General features: G+C 37.5%; 1 protein-coding gene across 3 annotated transcripts in view; it reads right to left on the bottom strand.

The window, feature by feature from the left end:
* EEA1 (early endosome antigen 1) overlaps positions 1-23482 on the bottom strand; it is a 70609-nt gene that overhangs the window by 13278 nt on the left and 33849 nt on the right. For all 3 annotated transcript variants that reach the window (XM_075080662.1, XM_075080661.1, XM_075080665.1), the window contains 12 exons: positions 21705-21821; positions 16485-16823; positions 12025-12174; positions 10899-11018; positions 10467-10670; positions 9682-9882; positions 8169-8282; positions 6796-6951; positions 4640-4779; positions 3706-4036; positions 2120-2221; positions 492-686 (listed from right to left, as the gene is read on the bottom strand). In XM_075080662.1, the coding sequence (XP_074936763.1) occupies positions 492-686; positions 2120-2221; positions 3706-4036; positions 4640-4779; positions 6796-6951; positions 8169-8282; positions 9682-9882; positions 10467-10670; positions 10899-11018; positions 12025-12174; positions 16485-16823; positions 21705-21821 (2169 nt within the window). The remainder of the gene's footprint in view (positions 1-491; positions 687-2119; positions 2222-3705; positions 4037-4639; positions 4780-6795; positions 6952-8168; positions 8283-9681; positions 9883-10466; positions 10671-10898; positions 11019-12024; positions 12175-16484; positions 16824-21704; positions 21822-23482) is intronic.

Below are 23482 nucleotides of genomic sequence, written 5' to 3'. Positions count from 1 at the left end.
ACACAACACTCCCTAATATTGTAAGACATTTCAACTCTTTCCATTATGGTTTATGAGTTTCATACTGTCACTCAGATAAATTCTTTTGGTATAAGAGAAGACTTGGTTTAAAACTGCCATGGATGTTCCAAAACACCGCAGAGTTTGTTTAAACTACTCTCACAAAATTCTACTGCTTTACAAGAAAATGGCAGCTCTTGCCTCCTGAAGCAAAATAAACACATTCAATCTAGCCGTTTTTATCACTGTGTCGAAACTCAGTTCCTACAGAATACATATTTCAACACTAGTTCTTTTTACTTTATTGTTATTGATGTTGTTTCTATCTCCAACAGCATCTCAAGACCTTGTTTCCACACCCTGACCTTATAATTTCCAACAATACTACAGCAAACAGCTGTTTACCACAGAGATACTGACACAGAAGTTGTAGCATTTATCACAGAAATTTACTTTAATTTTGTTAAAGGAGTAAGAGAGGCCAGTCTTACCTTTTCCAAAAGGGCAGTTTTTAATTCAGCTTGCAGTGTCTCACTATGCTTTTTCTTTTGCTCAAAAGATTCCTTTAACTCTCTCAGCTTTCCCTGGAGATGTTGCTCACTTTTTTCTTTCTCCTTCAGAAGACCCTGAATTTCCAGTACTTGCGTTCGTGCTGAATCAAGCTCTATCGACAACTGCCTAGATATCTATATTCAAAAATATGAAATAACTGTACATAATTTTAATTTAAATTATGTGACACTGCCTAATGAACCGTGTGGATGACAAATTATGTAGTTCAAAAAGCAAACAGACCATTTCACAGATGAAAAACTGGTCAAAGCTGTTAAAGCTGAAGATACAGCTTCAGGAAATCAGCTCCCAAAAGACTGTTAGAAATTGAGGAGAATCCCCTGACTGAAGGAATCTGAAAGGCTTGCTCTACTCTACTTTTCTCTAGGCATCTGCTATCTTCCTCTGCCAAAGACCAGATATCAAGCTATGCCTTTCTTCTGAGCCAGTTTGCCCACTCTTATGTTTTTACAAAGAGGTGCAGATTATTCCCAGGAAACTGTTTCCTAGTGTGCTACTGTTATTTCTCATACAAAGAACCAGACCAGACCACAATGCCACTGCTGCTACCTTCTGCTTCAGAGGTAGGTGGTCAAACAGTGGCAAGTACATTTTAAGAGCTACTATGACACATTAAAATCATGTTATTCCCAATTTTCTACCCTTAGAGCAAACGCAGTCTTGTTTCACCATTCAAAATTAAGAGCAGGCAACTTTTCTCAAGCCAGCAGTGGTGTGGGCTCTCCTGCTGCCAACTGCAGCAGGTATCAAACTCATCTTCCTGCACTTACCACAGAGCATCATAATGCTCCTGCTGAACAAGAGAGGAGCCAGGGCAGCAGCAGCAGCAGTCACAGAGCAATTACCATCACAGCTGCACATCCACAAACCCTCTTTCAGTTAGTAAGAGTCTAACACAGTCCATCAAAATGTGTCCACTTATCATATCTTTTCTGATTCCTTTAGGGAACAGGTGACAGCTTGGGTAAAGAAAGCCACAAAAGCGGATTTGGCCTTCAGGCTGCCAGCTGGACTACATGATTTTGCAGTCTGAATGCTCATCTTCAAAAAGTACCACCTTTGGTCCTTATGCCCTTATGCAGTCACAGGCAAGTGACTTACACAAGTTTGCAAAAGCAACCAAATCTTTCAAGGATATCTGAAAATGGCCTGCCAACCACACAGAGCACATACTGATTAGGCCCAAGACTAAAACAGACCTAAGGATATGAGATAACAACTTTTATTGTATGAAAGTATGAAAAAAAAATTAGGACCTGGTAATACCAAGTAACTGTTTCGCTAATCAAAAAACCTGAGGGGCTAAAATCCCCCCTAAGGTATGCGGGGGACAGAAAGGTAGAAGTAAAACCTGTATTTTAAAGATTCATATTAACATCTAGGAAATGTTTAGTATCACCTTATTTCAGTGTCCCAGGTAGGTTACAATTTAAGAACTGCAACCTCTTTACCCCTCATCAGTCCCAGCATGTGAGACTGAAAACTAATCTTTTAAATATTTATTATTATCGGTTTATAGGTTTTTGAAACCAAGCGTATGGCTTACCCCCTCCTTTTTTTCCAGTGAGTTTTTCAATTCATTCCTCTCTTTAGCTACAGACTCTGTTTGTACCTGGAGCTGGTGTTTTACTTCTTGGTAAGATCTTTCCTGAAAAACATATGACAAGGAAATATTCCTGTGAGCTTCTAAGACTGGGTACCAGGTATTTTTGCAGTATCTACAAAGCCTTGCAAAAATAATGCTTTCCTTTTCAGTGAAAAAGATTGCCTTCTCAGCTACAGACAAATTTTCAGCCCAAAACTTCTCAAAACTTTAATAGTGGTAAATCTAAGCTGAACACAGCCAAAACCTTGTACTAACAAACACAGCCATGTGCCAAAGAGTTTCTGCAATTAGCAATAGTCTCCCTGTTTGAAGCTGCTGTTGGGAGCTCTTCTTGTGGGAAGCAGTAGGCTCATGGCTCTCCTCAGGACCAAAAACTCCTTGGTGTTCTAAAATTCACGAGCAAATACATTTGTGGGACTTGTATGCAAATACAACTACATTTTAAGCCCAAATACTATGCACTTAAGACAGTGGCAAGCCTCCAAAAGACTATGGAATTAGAAACAGAATCTGGACTCCTATCTTTAAGTCTAAATTGGGGAGAAAATCCTTCAAGTTGTTAGGAGAAACAAATATTTAAACAGCAGTAACCAAGTAAAGCAAACAAAAAGGCTTATCTTAAAAAGGTGAAAGAGTAAAGGAAAAAATTTTTTTTAACTAGGAGCAGAAACTTTTTTTAGGTCAGAATAAAAACAGCCTCTGAAAGGGTTCTGGGAAATGGTGACATGTAAGATGAGAAAGGAATGAGAAAGGCACCCCTACTATGTCTGAGGCACGGGCATCAGAACAACTGTATACGACAATCTATAAAATATGTATACATATAGTGCCCATTCATATTACCAACAATGCAAAAGAGGGGAGCAAAAAGGTATAGCTCAAGGCTAGTGAGAGTTCACTTTCTTTACCATAATAGGTTGCTCTGGTGGTCAAGCACTTGTTATACTGCCCTTTCTGAGACCTTTCTGAAACTCAAATAGTTCTAGTACTCCGAGAATACCTTAAGCTAGGCACCTCCCTAAACAACAGACGATGTTACTCTGCCTGCAGTACACAGCCTTTCAGCATGTCCAGACAAGTGCACATGAAGGTTCTAAATACAAAGACTCCAGAAAGGAAACTAAAATGGCCTCAGAAAAATAACGTCTTCTTCAATATGGTGGCACATTAGTAAAGGGTTTATAACTTTGTCTTGTTATAATAAGGCTGATATATTTTTAAAAAGGAGGACATTTCCCATCAAATTATTTTACCACTTGTCTCCATTTAGTTTCTTCACTTAAAGGCATGCAGCAAGAAAAAGGGATCCTGTTGTGTGATATGACTGATGTTTACTACTGTAAACATCCAGCCAAAAATTTAAGGTAGGACATACGTATGAACTATTAAAAATAACTTCTTTTTCCCTGAAGGCAATTAATTTCCATGCATTGTTATTGTATGTACGCTATTTCCAGACAGAAAGCAAAGTCATTTTATCAGACTGTAAATACACCAAACAATGACTAATGAAAGAAACTACTAACCATTTCTGCCAGAGCTGCTTTTCCTTTTTGTATTTCCTTCTCTAATTCCTCCTTTTTTTTTTTGAAGGATTCAGAACTTTTTGAGAGCTTGTCTTTGGTAGCTGTAAGGTCCTTTAATAGAGTATCCTTCTCTAATTTCACTTGTTGCAGCTCTGATATTGCTGCTTGCATTTTACAGTCTAATTCCTTGAGTTGTTTACTTGTGTCTTGACTTGATTTCTCCAGGTTTTGTTTGAGGCTGGTATTTTCCTCTTCCTGCTTTGAAATTTGCTGTTTTGCTTGTTCAAGGGCCTCAGATTTCTTCTGCAAATCCAATTTAGCATTAGACATCCTGTAAATACAAAGAGAAAAATAATGTTTTTTAAAATAATTCTTCATGGGTTCTTTTGTATCATTAAATGTCTCTATTATTTAATACTTTAACTGTACAACTACTTCAAAACATACCTTTTTCATCCAGAGCATGGGTATTTTTTCCTTCCAATGAAGACATACCAGCAACTCTAAAAACTATTTTGAGATAGATTTTTCGTCCTCAACTATAATGAAAAGGAATTACCCCTTTGCTGCTTATGCATAAATTGCAAATTAGTCTTTGAAAGAAGTTACAGAGCTATGGATATTTAAAGATGGACCTCACTACATCAAACTCTTCAGATATTTAGCTGACAACAAGCACAGTGAATAAACTGAAGTAGTGTATTGAATCACAGCAGTCAGTGATTCACGTGTGACAACATGGCAGATGAGTCTGCATGGCATATAGAGTGAAAGAAAACAGGTGGGATAAAACTCGTTTCTCGTAGCAGAGGCAACACATCACTTATCTATGATTTTAAGAAATCACAGGAGAGAACAAAATGTCAACTCTAGTCCAAACCATTCTAGTTTTATGTCTGACTTTGAAAAGGACTATAACACATGAAATGCATACGCTTCTCTTGTGGCTTCAAGTTGTTTACTCAGCTCTGCTGTTCGGAGATCTAATTCTGTAGATTGCTGTCGCTGCTGCTGTAACTCCTGAAGAGCTTGTTCTTTACTTGCTTTAGCATCAAGAATGTCAGCTTCAAGTTTCTGAGGCAGAAAAATAAAGAGTTAGAGCCATCAGAACACAGCCAACAAAATAAAAATAGCAATAAAAAGCAAAAGTCACCTAGTCTGTGAGTAGCATTTTCTGGAGAAAGTCTTTACTGTAGAAGGCAGTCACAGTGCTCACGCATCCTCTACCTATTTCATTAGTTTGCTGTTTATCTTTCATTATTTAGTTCCTGCAAATCTCTTGCTCCTCCAGAACTGAACTATTCTGGTAAAACATTCTGAAATCACCTTTAAATTAAAGGCCAAGTAGCCATTTTACTGCAAAGTAATAGATAAAAAGCACAAATCTTTAAAGAGCCTATCCAAAATACCTATCCAAAAAAAAAGGCCATACACAGTCCTCAGCTCTGGGGACGGGTTCTCAGCCACTACTGAGTAGTTTCAGCAGTTTCAAATGCTGCTGATTTACATAACCCAAGAACTCTGCCATTCTTTATAACAAAAACAAAGACACGAACTACAGCTGTGGAGAAATCCTATGCTCACTCGTAAGAGGGTTTTTTGGGTGGTTTGGGGGGTTCTTTTTTTAAGGTACTTGTTCATTTACATGGAGCATGAAAAATTTGAGTCTTCATCGAATAGGCAGTGCTTAGACGCTTCAACTCACTGGCTGTTTTACAGACACTTCTGCTTCTTTCATGCAGTGGCCATAAAACAACATGGCCAAGTTTCTCCAAGAAAATTCTTGAGGGCTTTTTATTTTCTGGGTTTTTTTGTGGGTTTTTGTTTTTGGTTTGGTTTTTTTCTTAATTATTTTTTTTAAAATACCACGCATTCAACTGGAATAATCCCAAAGAGTGGTGATGACACCAAGATTTTACACAGAACTGCGTTCCTGTTGACAGCATCAACAACACTGCTCAGCTTCACACTTCAGCTACCAGGAACCTCATAAAACCTTGTGCAAGCAGGCACTGTATTCCGCCCAAGCATTTGTGTCTGCTGGTTACTTGTGAAACTTTACCAAAAGGATGAAAAATAAAAACAAAAATGAAAGCAGGCAGGAAGAAAAAAAAAAAAAAAACAGCAAAAGAAGAGAGAGGCGGAAGCACAAAATAATTATGCTACTAATACAAATGTAAGACTGCATGATTTTTTCATAGCATTGGATTTAAAATTTCATACAGGGAAAACAACCTTACTTCTCTTCTATAGAGCACATAAACTAGGAAATACACCTCACTCAGTCTTGAGCATAAAGACCGCTTAATCTCCCTCAAAACAGAGGCAACACTCCAGAACCAATTTTGCATTGCTCCTAAGATCCCCGTATCATATGGTTTTATGTATTGTGAATTTTGACCACCAAGAATGCTTAACAAATATTGAACAAAGGTTAATGCCCAAATTTAAAAGCTTTCAAGCATTAGGACTAATTCATATCCTTAACTGAAGATACTAGTTTTTCAAAACACCAAAAGGTTCTGCAAACCTTCTGTCAGAATTATGTGTACTTTAAGAGAAAAACTGATTACAGAAATTAAATGCAAAAACTCAAGATCAAGTTGAGGGAAAACATTGATGAAAAAAATCTTGGAAAAAATCCTCTGTAGAAGCCTACTGAAAGGCTTTAGAAATAAATTAAACCAGACAGGTAGTGTTAACTTGGGCTAACCAATGTAATACACATTCCCTGCTACCGCTTGTGAAGTGTATAAGGTTGAACTTCAAGCCTCTAATTTCGGGAGATATTCATGTTCTTTCTCAAAACACTTTCCAGGTAGCACAGAGGTTGGTAGAAGCATACGTACATGAAAATGACAGTATAATGGCAATGTCCTAAGCCTGTCTTCTTAGTGTGATATGCTAGCATGGAAGAAGAGGAGAATAGGATTGAAGGGTGGATCAGGAAACACTAGTGAAAAAGAAAACCAACAGCAGTGGTATTGATATGATCCTTCCCCCATAATTTGAGCTCAGCTTTTATCACATACTACCAAACAGCAGAGGACATCAGTTTCTGTACGCTCAGATACCGTGTTCAATACAAACCTTAAGCTGTCCCTCTAGCTCTTCAGCTTTCTGTTCTAAATAAAGGCATTTCTCTTTGTACTCTTTAAGATTGGCTTCCAGCTGAGCACAGTATTCCTGCTTGTCATTCAGCTTAGCTGTAACCTGATCCAACTGAACGCTGACCTTATTTAACTCCTGAGGTAAAATAAAAATATGAGGTTATTGGTTTTTAAATAACTTTCAAAAATGACTCATGTCACATATGCTTTAATGATCTAACGTGTTCAAATTAAAAAGCAAAATAATGTTTCTTTTATATTCTGAGAGGCAGGAAATTGAGAGGGGAAACACAAACACATGCACAAATTCTCTCTATTAAACTGACAAAATTGCTTTTAAAGCCTCAATATTCCTCTCAAACTTTACAGGCTGTGGGCTAAATCTTAACAAAGGTGTTTTAAGTTATAAATGGAAGACGAATTGTAGGTAATAAATGCACTAGATCCAGCAGTTAGTACAACAGTAACTAGAAAGTAACACTACAAAACCTTAGAGGATATTTTCGCTGTCTTTATGAAATAAAGCACCACTGAAGAAGAAAGCCAATACCATGGAAACAGCTAGTTGTCCACCCATCACATATGATTTCAAACCATTTGGTTCAACACAAAACAATGTAATTTCCGCAAGAGACATGAACACATTTACCTAGTAACCATTATGACGACAGCTACATAAAGCTCGTTGCTCTCCAACTAAGCTGATTTATTTAAAAACTGATTATTTAATAGTTGCAAAAAGAGGTCTTCTGTTTATAGCAATTAATTATATTCCCACCCTAAAAAATGGTGCTATGTTAGCATCTACTGGATGTTTCCATGAAGACCACAGCAGCACTGATTCGAACAATGCAAATATTTGGTTCAGCAGCCAGTGGAATGCTTCACTAGGATTAACACATATTAAAATGTGCGATTTTAACAACAGTCTTTTGGGGTTTTGTGTCAGTTGGCACACAGACAACTATTTCTGAATACAGGCACCTGATTCTGAATTTATATGAATCTGCAGTAAGAGTTAAGAGTTTTCACTTGTACCCAGTGCATTCTACAATCTTTTCTTTATAACATACAGGTGAGAATTGAATTATATCCTAATAGGACAGCTTAGACTCTAACCCTAATCCTACAGTAAGGAGTGGATTCCCAAGTAAATTTTTTACACTGCAAAATATATCTGGTCCAGAATAGAGCAAAAAGAATTCAGTACTTATCACATGGTTAAAATCTCCTAAATTATGATTTCTAAATGCAATTTACATTTACTTTTGTAAAGATATTTGTAAAAAGACTGTTCTTAAGTTTTTAAGTAGTTTTTTAGTTAACATAGGAACTTTATGTGTTGCTTATAACCTGTTGCTTATCTTGCAGTGCGTGCTGGGCGGTGTCCAGATGATTCTGAAGATCTGCTCTTTGAGCAGCTTTTGATGCTTCTGCTGAAAGTAGCAATTCAGTCTTTGCTTTTACCTGAAAGACAAGTTGTATTTCACTAAAGCATCTATTTTATTGGAGCTCATTTCAATTTTTTAATTCTCATAAGTTTAATAGTAAAAATCAGTAGTTTTCCTGTGCTAGTGTAAAAGAAAAAAAAAAGAAAGATTTTCAAGGTTTAGAAAAATATCAGGATTTTAAGCCACAACTAGTTCTTTCTTTGAGCTAAAAAACCCAGACAAACAGAAGAAAGCCCACCAGTCCCACTCATCTTCTATCCTAGGAAAATATTTTTACTTACTAACAAGGAACAATGCGATACACTTACTGCATTCACACCCATGCATACCTTGATAACCTCAGACTACAGGCACATTTGAGGGCCTCCAAAAATTTTTACAAGTAAAAACAACAAGAAACAAAATAACACGCTTCCACATGCATACTATGTTTCTCTGCTCCTATCTGCCTGTTAGGGAGCAACCTCCCTTCCTTCCAAAATACCCAGCAAACAACATTTAGAAGGTGGGTATGAATGGTGTTGGTGCAAAGAGGCAATATTCAGGGTCACCCGCTATTGTGGCTGTTTTTCTCCCTAATAGACATGCTGCTTCTCTGAAGACTGTAAGGAAGGTCACATCGCCTTAAAAAGTGGTTGCAATAGTCCATAGATTATTCCGTTCTGCCTCTGACATCATGAAAAACAGCTCAGATAGTTTAGCAAAGCCCACTAAAAACATCTAGAACTGTTTGGAAACTTATACAAGAGACACCACAGTGTATTAATCCAACAACAACAGTACTAGCTGCTCCAAGCGTACCGATGCAAGAACTTCTGATCAAGTGTTATTTATTCTTGGGGATAGCTGAACATCATTAGCAGCTTTTAGCTTAAGCAGCACTTAATAGGAGAGTCCACATTGAGTCCATACTGGGGAATTACCTTGTTCAGCAAATTAAATGGACAACAAGGTGGCCCGCAGCTTTTTTGTTTTAATTTTGACAAAAGTCACCAGCACAGGAAATGTCTAGGCAACAATAAGATCTTAGTGACTTGACAGACTTTCACTCTGGTGCAGAGAATCCAGGAGTCATAAAAGCAAGGTTTTGGATGACTAGTCGTTACAATACGAGAGATGCTTCAGGACAGATTTTCCCAACTCGGTTATGAACTTTGGGGTTTTTTTAATTAAAAAAGAAAAAAAGCACAAACAAACAATATAGTCAAAAACAACAACAAAAAACCAGACACTTGCCCTCTATTACTATTCTGAATCCACTTTCATTTTCTTCAATTTTATCTGCCTTAATCTACTTTATTTACCTGTCAGTAGAAACATGCAATTTTTCCCAAATTGCTTTGTACATCCTCTGGAGAGAATACAGAAATCACAAGCAGGATTAATCATCACCAGACAGTACAGAGTACCATTACCTGTACATCAAGTTGTGAAACTTTCTCTTTACTTTCATTTAGCTGGCTGGTTAGTTCAGTGATGTTTGCTTCCAGGGAGAGCACACGGTCTTGAGCAGCTCTTAGATGTACCTTTTGCTCCTGCACTTGCTCATGCAAATTCTCTTGGGCTTGTTTATGACTTTCTGACTGATTCTTCAGCTTCTCTGTCAGCTGAGTTACCTGCAGTGAAAAAAAGGAGGTAATTAGAAGAGAAGGCTAGAACAGCATGTCCAAGTAAGTAATAAATCTTTTGAATTTTAGCATGTCTGGTCATAGGTTTGAAGACTCAACACTATCACATTTCTTCTTCTGAACTATTACAGTAAAGCTGTATTGTACACAATACAAGAGTTTAAACAGGTTACCAGTCAAAAATGAAAACAAAATGCCTTTGTCAATTTGGCTTTACTGTAGCAAATACTAAGGAGGCAACGGATGCAGGCTAAACTGAATTCTGGTGTTGAAAACAGGAATTACACCTCTTCTTAAAATAAGAGAAACAAATATATATATGTATCCAAAAATTATTTATAAGCACATACTTCTATCATATGTACATAGGAAGCATCTAGGAATTCCTTCCCCTGTGATCATAACAAGGAAGTCACCAAAACACAAGTCCTGTGAAATTTACAGTAGGATCTTTAAAGTAAGTATCAAAGAAACAGCCAAGTACAGAAAAGATTAATGTCGTCTTTGGTAAGATAGGAAAAAAGGAAACAATTCCATAATGAGAGAAAAGAAACAAGTCTGGGGGTTCTTACCTGTATTTGCAATGCATGGTTTTTCTCTTGTAGCTGGTTAAGAACTGCAGTTTCTCCTTCGCCAGCTTGGATTTTTGCATATAAGTCCTCTCTTTCCTTTTCTAGCAAAGAGATGTTTTCTTTGCTTTTTTGAAGCAAAGCCTCAAGATTTTGAATTTTTTGGTCCTTATCTCCAATTTGTCGTAGTACTTGCTCCAAATCATTCTAGAAAATCACACAACAGCTTCCTTAATCATAGGGACCTTAGAAGTTATTCCTAATGCATAAAATGTTGGATAAATTTAATAAACACCCTCTGTATATTCTGTTCTAGACTTACAACTTAATTTATTGAAACTAGCCTAAGTCCTGCAAGTCATTTTTACAGGGAAAACATTGAAACTAATGAAATACTGAAATACACTTTCACATGAGGATACATAACTATGTTACCTGGGCTTCTCGTAGTTTTGCTGTAGTATTCTGCTGAAGTGTCTGCTGTTCCTGGTGCTGCTGTTTTGCCTTATCTAATTGATGTTGCAATTCTGTGGAATTTGCTGCTTTTTCCTTTAGCTGAAAACAAACCAACCAACCAGCCAGACTAGTGAGTGTACGAGCACCATTTAGTATGCCAATAGTGCTCAATGTTCATTCTAATGCTAAAATATTTTACTCTAAACACAAATATTTTAAAACTGGTATAAAAATAAAAGTGTGTGATGCTAGTAAAAGAATCAAAATCTAACCAAAGCATTCATTAATATTAATAGGTGAGATTCTATATCACAAGTGAGAACTATAAAAGAACTATCAGACGTATATGTATTTTAGCTCTCAAAAATCTAAAACATAAGAGACTTTTTAGTATGTTTTTTGCAACAGTTGTTAAGATGTAACATGACTGAAAATATAGACACCTGTGAAACAACATTATTATTACTATTATTAGCAGTTTTAGTAGCAACTTCACTTTAGCAATCTCTCAATTTCTATACAGGTCAAGGCTTTGCAAATTAGCTCCAGAAAAGCTTTAAAGCTTTGACAACATACCACTCAGATATTTGGCCAATCCCCATACAGGCAGCAGAAAATCAGCAACATATACAAGATGCTCATTAAAAAAAATAAAAATGAATAAAACAAGTGATTTCTGCCCATCCACCCCATGCAGGTTGTTAACTATTAATGAGCTGCTGAGCCATATTCACTTTTTCTTCATGTAGGGCTTAATCTCACAAAAAAATCTACATGTAAAAGTTTACCCATATGAGCTTAGGTGCACCAAACTCTTTTTTTCCACAAGATCCTTAGACAAAGCTCCTAAGTCCAAAAACCACATCTTTCGTTCATCTGTAAAGCACCTGATGAACGTCCATGCATCTGATAAGCATTTAGCCTTACAAAACCTGTAATGCAAGCGGCATTTTGGCAGATTTTGACCATTTTACTGTATGACTTTATCAGTGTTAGTCAAATAAAATTCCCGTAAGGACAAACTTCATAAACTGCAACATCACAACAAGCATATACAGGCTACTACCAGAACCAGGCAAACTAGAGTCCCCATAAAGGCCCCTACCTGCTCTTCAGCACGAGAAAGTTTTAATTGCAGATCAGCCACCTGCTGCTCTTTGTCCATCAGTTTCTCACCAGACAGCTGCCTCTGTTCCTTGAGCCGCCCATGTGCTTCCCCTAGCTGGCGCTCTGTTTCTAGAAGTTTACTGTGCAACTGCAAAAAAATGAAGAAGTCATCCATTTTTTCAGCCATTCTTTAGCCAACAGCACTGTATTTTAGATTCACTTTGGGCAGTGTTTACCAAAAGTTTTCATAACCCAGAGTGAAACAACTACATGAGCTCCTGAAGTCACGTATGCACATCACACACTTCAGAAACACAAATAATGTTAAAGAACAGCAGCAACTGCACAAGCACAAACAAATATTCAAAAAAGTAGGTTGGAAGAACCCAGAAACATCCTCATTTATCTACAGAAGCCCTTCAGTATGAGTTACAGTGATTTAACACAAACACAAAGAGGGCAATCCTTCAAAGGCATAAGGATGATCATGTAAAATAGCGATGCTTAGAGCAATCTCATCTTACACAGCCCACACCTCACTCCTGTAGATCCAGCGGCAGAAGCACCAAGTCTTTACCTGCTCAGCTGGCTCCTACAATATACTGTTCTGCATTGCTAGACTAGTAAGAGTGTGACTTTTACCTTGATAAAGCCACATCAATGGTATTCATTCTCTGCACAGAAGAGATACATGAACCTTCAGTGTAGAGTAGTGGCTTGTACCTCAGCACCTCCCAGCAGCAGAGCGTAAGCAAGGGGATGTGCTCTTTCAGCTGGACACAAGCCTGTCTTGTAATTTTTTCAGTTATCAAAAGCAGTGCTGCACCATCTTCAAAGTGCAAGGATGGCCTTTTACAAGTCACTGTTATGAAAAGCTCTCTTATTAAATGATCTTTTCTTCTATTTGAAACTGTCACTATAGGCCCTGTGTTACCTCCTGCCTACTTAGAAGTAGGCATGAACACATTCACGCATACACAAATGAACTTTCAACTCAATGCAAAAACCGAATGGATCAGGTCTTGCAGCACAGCAAGAACTTTCTACAGGTATCAGGATGAAAGAAGCTTGATTCCCTATAAATTTATGTCCAGGACCCTTGAACCATTCATCTTTTAACTCCAGGTCCTCCCTTCAGTATCACTAAACCTTTCTCACACTTTCCTCAAAACCTTACGAGTATCTAGGCAAAAGGCAGCACAATCTTGTTGCTCACTGCAAGCTACCACTTGTTTGCCAGCTGGCTGCCTAGCAGGACAGAAAAAAAAACAGTGGTTTTGATCACATTACATCTTGCCCCCAGGCACTGAGGGGGTGAGGCATGAACATAAGTCTCTCTCCTTTACCTAGCTGCCTGTTTCCACAAAGATAACACTGAAGAACCTAATGTTGAAGAACTTTGGGCCATCTGTCAAAATTGGGCTGATGTTATCAAACAACGCAAAAGTTACAGGGGATGGAGACAGGAAAACAAATGCATCTGTGCCTTTTTTTTTCTTTTTTTAACCAAGCTAAATTATTTGTTTATATGTCCACAACCACAAAAACTGTGAATGAAAAGCTCTTTGGCGTGTGGCCGAGATGCTGACTGCTAACTGTGACTGCACAGTTAAGGTAGAGGTAGGACAGGAGGAAGGACAGTGTGAGGAAGGAGACCATAATCTCTCCTCCATTAATCAAGAACATCTTTCTTTTTCTGCAGGAATCACTAAATTATTAATACTTCCTCCTCACTAAAAATATGAACAAGATCTGGAGGAAAAAAATTTAATGAAGAACAAGATAACTATTACAAATATTCATGGCTATGTTAATACTGGGACAGAATATTTGGAAAGGGGGAAATCAGCAAACAATATTTTTAAGTCACTTTTATTACAGGCACAGTTAAGTATTTTTGAAGGACTTTAAGACTAATTTTAAGTAAGAAGAACCGTAAAATCCACAATTAGCCTATGTTACAGAATACAAAAATCATTTTAAAATATTTATACTTTGAAAGATACATCAAGTAGATTCAAACTTTCTCAGCAACAACAGCGTTTATTAGCAATTAACATCTCTTCAGGACTGAAGGAGTCCCTATTTTCTTGTGTTACCCTCTTCCTATTGCTGTGCTGGAACTAACACGATCGTTGAAGTTTCCTTCCATTGTGAAGATCACTTCCTTCACATCACCCAAATTCTAAAATAGACAAACTTACCTAGACTTGCATCTGTTCAAATGAATTTTGAGAAGATGGCAAGGATTCTTTGAAAATGTGCTTTGACTAAACAACTATACATATACCTTCATAAGCAGCATTCACTGTGTCAACATAAGCTATTGGACTACATGCATAAAAAGATAATTCCATTAAAGGATTAAATTAACAAACATGAGAAATCTAGTCTTTTCACGACAATAATAACCGAAGTCTTGTTTGGTAGGAGAGAGAGGAAAATAAATTTTTTCTTGGCTTTCATTTTATTTTATACCATGTATAAAGGTCTTTTTTCTTCCTCCACTATCCTTTTACAATACAATTCTAAAACACATCCTGATACCCAGTTGCTTATTCAGGTTTTCTTACTTCGACAGTGTTCCTTCCCAATGGTATCACCAGAGAATGTGTGATGCCTCCACTTCCTTTCATAGGAATTCATTCAGCAATGCATTATTCACCTTCCTCCTCCTTCATTTTCCCAGCCCAAAAATCCTTCCTGAATATGCCCTCTCAGGCTGAAGCCAGATTTCAGCCAACCTCTTGGCTGTGCTTCTGAAACACACATTGCCTAGGCAGACTGAGGCAGTTTTACCAAGTGAGGATTCCTAAGCAGATAACTAAAAAGATAATTACCTCCCCTCCCCCCGACAGAAGACTGATGGAGAGAGAAAGTCATTCTGGGGTTGTAATACATACATAAATGAAGTTTTGCCAAGCCACAGTTCTTCCAAGATAAACTATACACGCACAGCTTGCAACTTAATCTATTTCAGACTTGACAAAGGGTTGAAAATTGAGAAACAGTCACTTTAAAATTATAAAGTTTACAGATTAAATTAAGTATGTCATACTAAGAAAAAAACAGATTATTTTTTCTGTTTTAGGACTGGACATGATTCCTGATGCATGAATATTTCACCAGTTTAACACACTACTCCCCAAGACCCTAGATAAAACAGAGTTCAACCAGCCTCAAGTGTCAGTATGCTCAATGTTATCCAAAAGTCCTGCTTCCATGATTCATTGGACTTAGCAGAACAATAAGTAAATGGTGGGGGGAACATATGCTCTGGGTATTCTCATAGCTATCAGCAACATAAAGAGAAGGTGTGTGTGGAGAGACACAAAGAAAGCAATATTAACACTTCGTATTATCCCTGCTTTTCACACTAAGTACTCCCTACTGTATTCACCCTTCAATTTTAAAGCAAATCAAGCATTGTTCAGTTCTAATGTAAAATGAAGACTCACTTTTCTCAAACTTCCTATAGAGTAGTAGAGTTACCACCAGAAGTGAAACTACTTCTGATACTCTACCTGAATTTGCTTTTCTCATAACCTGAATTCATTATAGCTTAGCTTCAACTACTTTACTGAACCAGAATAAATAACCTTGCTGACTTCTTAGGATTTATCTATTACCATAATTGTCATGGAAACTCAATATCTGGGTTGCCCTATCATTTGACAATACTTCCCCTATTTCAGGGAACACATCAACAAAAAAGGGGAGGGGAAAAATCATGGGATGAAAGAAGAGTTCATTTAACACTGTAAGAGAAAAAGGGTGGACAAAAACCCTGTCTCAGATCAGCTAAAGCCTTTTTTACTCACATACAAAAAAAAAGTCAAATAAGAACATGAGAAATAAGCTACAAAGTTAATGCTCATTCAACCTTAATCTTCAAAACTGAAGTTATAAAGATACTTTTAAGAAGAGTTCCAGATAGAACTGAATTAAGAAGATGTTTCCCTCTCAGAAAAGGGGGAATTATACTACAGACAGACAGATACTACATTAGTCTTCCCAGAAATAAAAATGTGGAAAGGTGGGTATAACTCTAGGTCCTGCTGAATTTGATTGTGACACAGGGGCTAAAACTAACCTCATTTGCCCCTGACAAGAGTTTGGGCCTACTAAAAAGATTCAGGCGTAGAGACAAATACCAAAGAATTTCTGCACTCTTATCACAGCCTCTTCTTTTTGCCTACTCTTTTCTTCACTTCTCTAAGGGGCAGAGGTGATTGTATCTCATTTTCTGCAGTGTTAGGAAGAATGCTTTGTATTTATTCAAATACCAGCTAGCTTTATATTTATTCAAATACAAGTAATGGTTAGTTACTCCCCTTCAATAAGGAAATGCAAATGCATGTGCATAAAAAAATAAGTATGCAGAGTTTAAAAAACCCTAATGGGATAGTTTAGGGAACCATCCCAATATGATGCTATAGGAGGCTAAAGGAACCTTACCTGACTGAGCTCACTTTGGAGTTGCAGGCCATGCTGCTCTTTTTCCTCCCTCTGCTGCTGGAGCTGTTTACATTCTGCCTTGAGATGCTGGTACTTCATCTCTACTTCAGTCAACTCTTCTTTAAGTTTCTGGCTTGCTTCCCCCTTCTCACCTAGCTCTGTCTGTAATCTCTGTATCGAGGCTTCAGATGCAGACAGCTTTGCCTGAAGCTGTTGGCAGTCTAGGTCTTTCTGATGAAAGCTTGCCTGCATGTTCTTCTTACTCACAGATACTTCATTGTGTTTTTCTTCTAGCTGGCTGTAGTCCTGTTCTTTCTTCAGCAGCTTCTCAGTCAGACTCTATGAAGAGAGTCACACAGCAATTCAATTGCAATTCTGCTTACAGCTGTTCAATGCATTATTCAAATTTCTTAAGTGTTGATGCTGCACGGGGAAGAACTTGCTCAAAAACATTATTAGAAGAAATACTGACCCCTATTTCGTATTACACAAGTTAATTCTGGACCCCATACAGCACACAGTTTCAACTGGAAATACTGTTTTTCATATTAACATAAATACACTTCTTTTTACTGAGAACACCATACAAACTCTGTTTCTGCATCCTGAAGACCAATTTGCTTTCCCTGAACATTCAAATTGTAGGTTATTACAATTGCATTTGCTTGGGGAAAAGCTGAAATAGCAATCTGAGTTATTGGTATACAGAAAAAGTTTTCAAGTATCACTGTTCTTCACACAATTCCCTAAGCAACATTTGTGATTTAATTCCTGTCTAATCCTGTGCAGTCATCATACTGGTCATTTTTAGAAGTATCCTAATTTTGCCCTGTCACTATATTTACAGCATGATCTGCTATCCAAAATATGGAAGAGAACCTGGGAAAACTAATAAAATTTGTGATGTTGATAAATCACAGAGTGAAACACTCATAATTCAACCTTCATTTTAGAAGATTATGTTTTTACATTTTAATTCATACCATCTAATTTCCTTGCAGACAAATCAGCTCAAAGAGGATGGTTGCTTTGAGTTTGAAAACACTAGAAACTGAGAATCCCTAAAGGCAAGACACGAACATCGCTGAGCGTCAGATTTTTCTTACCACATTCACAACAGTAAATATTGCAGGGTTTAAGGTCATACTGTCAGATTTATATGCAAGAAAAATACTGAAAAAAATATTTACAGATCATTTTCAGCTATTACCTAATGCTTTTTATCAAATTTCATGAACTAATCAAAACTATATACAGACAGAAATTAAATATCTTAATGGACAAGATATAATTCCAGAAAGTTTAGGGTTTCCCCCAAGCTTAGCTGAGGCACTAACTATAATTTCAAGCAGGACAAAGAAGCCAGGAGAACCATTTTGATTTTCCAGCGGCACTTTTTGAAGCACAGAAATACAGTCACAGGGAGACCCTGGTCATCGTCCAACCCAGGTAATTCATTCCATCTTCTTGAAATGTACCAGCAAGTTCCATTTATCGCCGCATCTTAGTGACACCTAACTCAGTGGAGCGTTACTATACACGTCTTCTAAATGCCTGTGTTCTTCCTGCAGTTTCAGTGACTACTCTATTCTCTAGTGACCCTTTCAATTAAAATACAGAAAAATAAAGAACACTTCTAGCATATCATCCTGAAAAAATGTCAACGCTGAGGTCAGCCTTATGTATCAAAACTTTAGACAGTTCTGCAACTTTGGAATAAGACTGTTCCAAAGATAAGATAGTTAGTGCTGCAATTCTAGCTATGCTGGGCACCTTAAAAGCCCATTTCTGCACAGTATCCAGGGATTAAACCTGTTTTGCCAAAAGAACCAGCTGTGAAATTATTCAAATAAGTTGAACAGTTTTGTTCTTTACAGATTTTGACAAATTCTGACTATATTGGTGATTATAAACCATATACAGACACTTGTATTCTACAGTTGTGATAAAATAAACAGAAGAATCTATAAAAAAAAAAGAGGTTAGATAACAAGCAATCTTGCAAGTGACAAATCTAGCAGTCCAGCAACCCATGCGAGAACAAATACCATTAATGCCCTACACGTCCATTTAAAAAACATATACTTCCTAAAGCATACAACTTAGCCTAAAATTCTGGCTCAAGACTAAAGTTTGGCTATTGAATTCTAGCCTGAAGTAGTATATTTTGAAATGTTTCTTGAAAAATAAAACAACTTGTTTCTGTAACAGGTATGCAGAAGTTTCTATATATATATATGCATATATAAAATGCAGGAATAGAGCACATAAAGAACATACTGAGGCCAGGTGCCATCTTTACCACCCTGAAGTCAGCCGCAAGGATCCCACTACTATTAGAATATATTTCACCCTCAGAACGTAAAATAAAGTTGCAATTCCCTTTTCATTAAAGAGAAATGGCCAGGCAGGATCATTTGTACTGAACAATGTTCCTGAAATACCAGCACTCCACAGGACCTTTTTCATCACAGCTGGGCAGGTTAGAGCTAAGGTATTAATCTTACTACTACTTCATAACTAGATCCACATGCAGAACTGCTATGAGCTACTTTATGAAGAGTCAGTGCGGGGCACTAACAAATTTTCAAGTAAAGCAGGGGGGTTGGGGGGCAGGAAAAAAAGAAACAGTTACTGTTGTCTTGAAGCAGACTGAGACTCTGGGAAGCTTTCAGGAATGCTATGTAAAATGAAAAAGAAGCAGAGCCTCTTCACCATCACCTTACAAGCTATCCAAAGGACAGCCAAGAGCACCAGCTACACACAGTTGGAGATGCTCCTCTGCATCCTGCACTACTCTTCTTTTTTTCCCCATGGTCTGATGATCGATACAGCAATGAATACCAGTGTTTAAAGCCACTGCCCCCAGCAGCTGAACATCCCCTGCAGTCGCAAATGGGCAGACAGAGCCACCAACTGCTGCTCTCAGGAGAGAAGAGCTGGGTTTGCCCAGCAACCTGCTACCTCCCTGCATGACTGAAGCCCATGAGCAGACTCAAGGCCACAGAGCAGCCAAGCGATGGTCACTCAGGTTACATCAGTGGACCCAGCAATGTTTCCTACCTGGATGCATGCCCCAGCTACATCCCAGATAAATAAAGCGATATGTGGGCACACCTCTCTTCCACGAGCCTTGATTTCCACAGAAGAGAAAAAGAGAATGACAGTATGTGCCAGCACTCAACGAAGGGCCCTGAGCCTTCAAAGCTCCAAAGATACACGGGGGAACACACCACATTGATCCCTTCTTTTTGTAAGTGCTCCATGCAAAAAAAACATGTAATACATGTTAGTAGTGACAGTAGCCAGACATTAAAGAACAAACTCTGTGGTCATTGACCAAACTTCAGAATGGTTACGTCAGCAGAAGTTTAGAAACTACGCATTCCTCCCTGTAGTTAATGCATCATAATTTTCCTTATAAAAAGAAAAAAAAAAAACCACACAACCAAGAAAACACCAAACAGAAAACCCCATATGCAATGGGTTTGGAATGACAAGTCTTATACTTCAGGGAATACGCTGGTTTTTCACACATTAGGTCTCTTCTGGGCTACAGGCAATTACTGGCCTCTGCAAGGCAAGCCAAGCCCTACAATTACAGGGCTTTATAAATGAAGGAAAGGCAGTTCCTGCTGATCTCAGAGAACTGATCTTATCTACTTGTCATCTGCTCTTCCTAGTATAGCTCATGAAAATATAAGAAACAGCTTGCTTGCTCGACGTTGTACATGAGCTTGAAAAACTCTGCGTCAATGCACAGAAATATCTTCCCGCATTGCAAAGGCATTATAAATGGATGTACATAGCAAAATGCAATATATTCTATCCTGCATTAATGGCTCCTCCCCACTCCCTGACAGCTTCAAGGAGTGCAAACTGTTCGAAGGGGGGCAATTTCTGTTATTTGGGAAGCTAGTCTTACCTTTTCCAATTCTAGGTCCAAGTCCTCCAGGGCCAAGATTCCTTGGCTAGCATACCATTCTTATGGATACCGCCTCTCAAAAAGCTGCATAAAGAGGTGGCTGTAAACTGCATTAAGTCACTGTCATTAAAAGACAAAAAGTAGCTCAGTGCCACTTCTCTTCTTCCTATTCCTCAAGTGGTGTTTGGCATTAACCTGACATAGCAGAGGACTCTCTCTTAAAGTATGGTTATCTTATGCATCAATCTGTTTCATTCCACGTTGTTAATGGAACAGCAATATATTCAGGCAAGGGCTCTGTAGTGTATAGCAATAATTTTGCCAAAATCTTGATTCAGTGTTGCTGGTCTGTGGAAAAGTACAGCATGACAATTCTCACCATCTCAGTTCTGCACCTGATTTCATGAGCCAAACCAAGTGTCATCCTACTAAAGACAAGTTTATTTTACCAAATTTTAATTGCAACTTCTTATATTCTTTGCAAATATTACTTTAATATCAGATTACATTAAATACACAGTTTGTTCTCTGTCTTTTCCTATTTTCCAAGATTGACAAGGTTGCTGGTAAATACGCATATGTAATGTGTACAGTTCATCATATTATATATATTCTATATATATAAATATATTACCTATATATTATATAGTATATGCTATATATATATTATCTATTATATTATATATACACAACAAAAAGCAGAATGCATCTTTGCCTCTTTCCCCCCCTTACCTCTGTTTCTTACTCCACAACACAAGCAAATACAAAACACAGCAAGCTCAAAGGGCTTTGATAAAAGCTCACAAGGAATACCTATAAGCTGAGCAGCTTCTGGAGTTTATTTCCATTTTCTATCATTCATGACTCTGATAAAAGGCCAGAAAGTATGACAGGAGTGTCACCTAAAAGCTAAGAAACTGGAAGACCAATGAAGAGATGTCTTCTGAATTACAATTTTTAGGCAAACACTGAAATATTTCAAAGGGTGCTGCTTTTTTATTTTAATGTGTGAGATGGCAATACTGCTTAATGACAAGCATAAACTGCAGCAATTAGACATCTGCAATCATAACAACACTGAGGATTTCAGTTGTAGCATACTGATGATGGTTAAAATATGATGTTTGCTTGTACATTATGATATCCTCGTGTGAAGCAAAAATGGCAAAAGAATTCTCAACTTCTGCAACACCAAGAAGTGTTTTGTTAGAGTCTTCAGCACTTCCCAAGGCAATGTGCGATGTGTTTCCATTTTAATGTGAACTGACAAGCATAGGAAATAACAGCATTCTCACCTGGTTTTTCTGTTCTAGCTCTTGGACTGAACTTTGAAGTTTTTGCAGCTCCTGAACATAGACAGCTACCTCCTGAGGTCCTTTGGCAAGTTCAGCTCTTAGCTGGTTTATGGTAGCCTGAACAGACAAACAGAAAAATCCAGAGTTAAAACCCAGCTTTGCATGCATAACCCAAACAAAAGCAAGACGTCTGGTAGGAAAATAAAAAGCATCTTGTATACAAATAAACAGCTTAAGAAAAAAAAATCACCTACAAACTCATCTCAGACCACATCAGCTACAGAAGTACCACTAAGCGTAATTTCCCAGCTGAGATTCATTCATGTCCTATATCAGAGGACATAAGTTTGTCCCAGTACAACAGAAAATGCCCACAAGGTTGAGCCCACAACCAATGAAAATCACAACAGGTTATCCATTAATCATTATCACAGTTCTAGCTCATGGTAAAACCCTCCTAATTAATTGTAGTTACACAGCCAAAAGCTTTGCCTCCATGGTAAGAGAAATGTACTGGAAAAGGTGCTACAAGTGAGTCTGGCATTTGATGCAAACCTTGTGTGAGACTTTGGGACACCTTAATCTTGCAGGTCAGCATAATCAAAGCAACAATACTACCCCATTGAACAGGATCGGTACAAAACAGAATATACCAATGACTGTACAGTATTTGAATACAGTAATGAAAGCAAACAAGAAAAGCACTTTAGATGGGTAACAATGGCTGCCCTAAAGTATGCTGTGTATGAACGCACTCACTTTGACTACACTATATAATAGTGCCCTTTTTAAAGAAGTCTTCTTTCCTATTGTTCTCATAACAACAGATTTCAGCACAAAGGTATAAATACTAAATTAAAAAATTAACTAAAGCAGTAGAACTGAAGTAGCAGACAATAAACGTATTATTTATACCCTTCTTACAGAAAAAGGAAGACCAAAGAGAACATATGAACACAGTATGTATCTACCAAGCATAATTAATGCTGACTTTCTGTAATGCTGTGTTTTACAAAGCTATTTCATTACAGAGCTGTTGTTAGCTAAAACACATCCTAGGATCTGTCCAGCAAACAAACATTGGAGGGTGTTCTCAGAAAACAGAGTACGGATATTTCACTACTGAGAGAATATAATGCAGAGAAGGAGCAGAAGCTTGCTAAGGACACCACTGCAGCCTTTCAAACTAGAATTCCAATTTATATGCATAAAGATACATTTCTCTCATTCACAATTCAATAAGCCTGAACCACATTTCATTCTTAACATGGAAATACACCATGGATGAATATTTAATTCCTGATATTGTCTGGCTGATGTGTCTGTATGATTAATGAACCAATAAGCAAACAGGAATGCATCTGTTTAACAACCTCTTGAAATTAACTTGACAGAACAGAAATCTACTATAAGAATAAAAATGTTTTCAAAAAAATTTACCTCAAATTTAAGTGTCTCCATTAGAAAGCAGAAAAAATAAAATGGATGGATGAAAGATGGAAATAAGCAGTCACAAAAGCTGTTAGTAGACACACTTCCCCAAATTTATTTTCAAATATCCTGGTGTTTTTACTACCTTTGCTTAGTGGAAAAAAAAACAGTGCTGGTTTTAATAAATGTACCCATAATTTAATCTACTAATCATGTTTAATTCTGTGGGCACTCAACTTAACAATCAAGTCTAGGCCCTGTATTTTATGGAGATTTATCAGATACTGAAACAAAATTGGGTTTGGTCTGCAGAGATTCTTAGAAATGCTTAGCTCCACGGCAGCGCA

The sequence above is a fragment of the Phalacrocorax aristotelis genome, chromosome 1, assembly GCF_949628215.1.
Source record: "Phalacrocorax aristotelis chromosome 1, bGulAri2.1, whole genome shotgun sequence".
NCBI lineage: Eukaryota > Metazoa > Chordata > Aves > Suliformes > Phalacrocoracidae > Phalacrocorax > Phalacrocorax aristotelis.
This window is presented reverse-complemented; position numbering and strand designations above follow the sequence as displayed.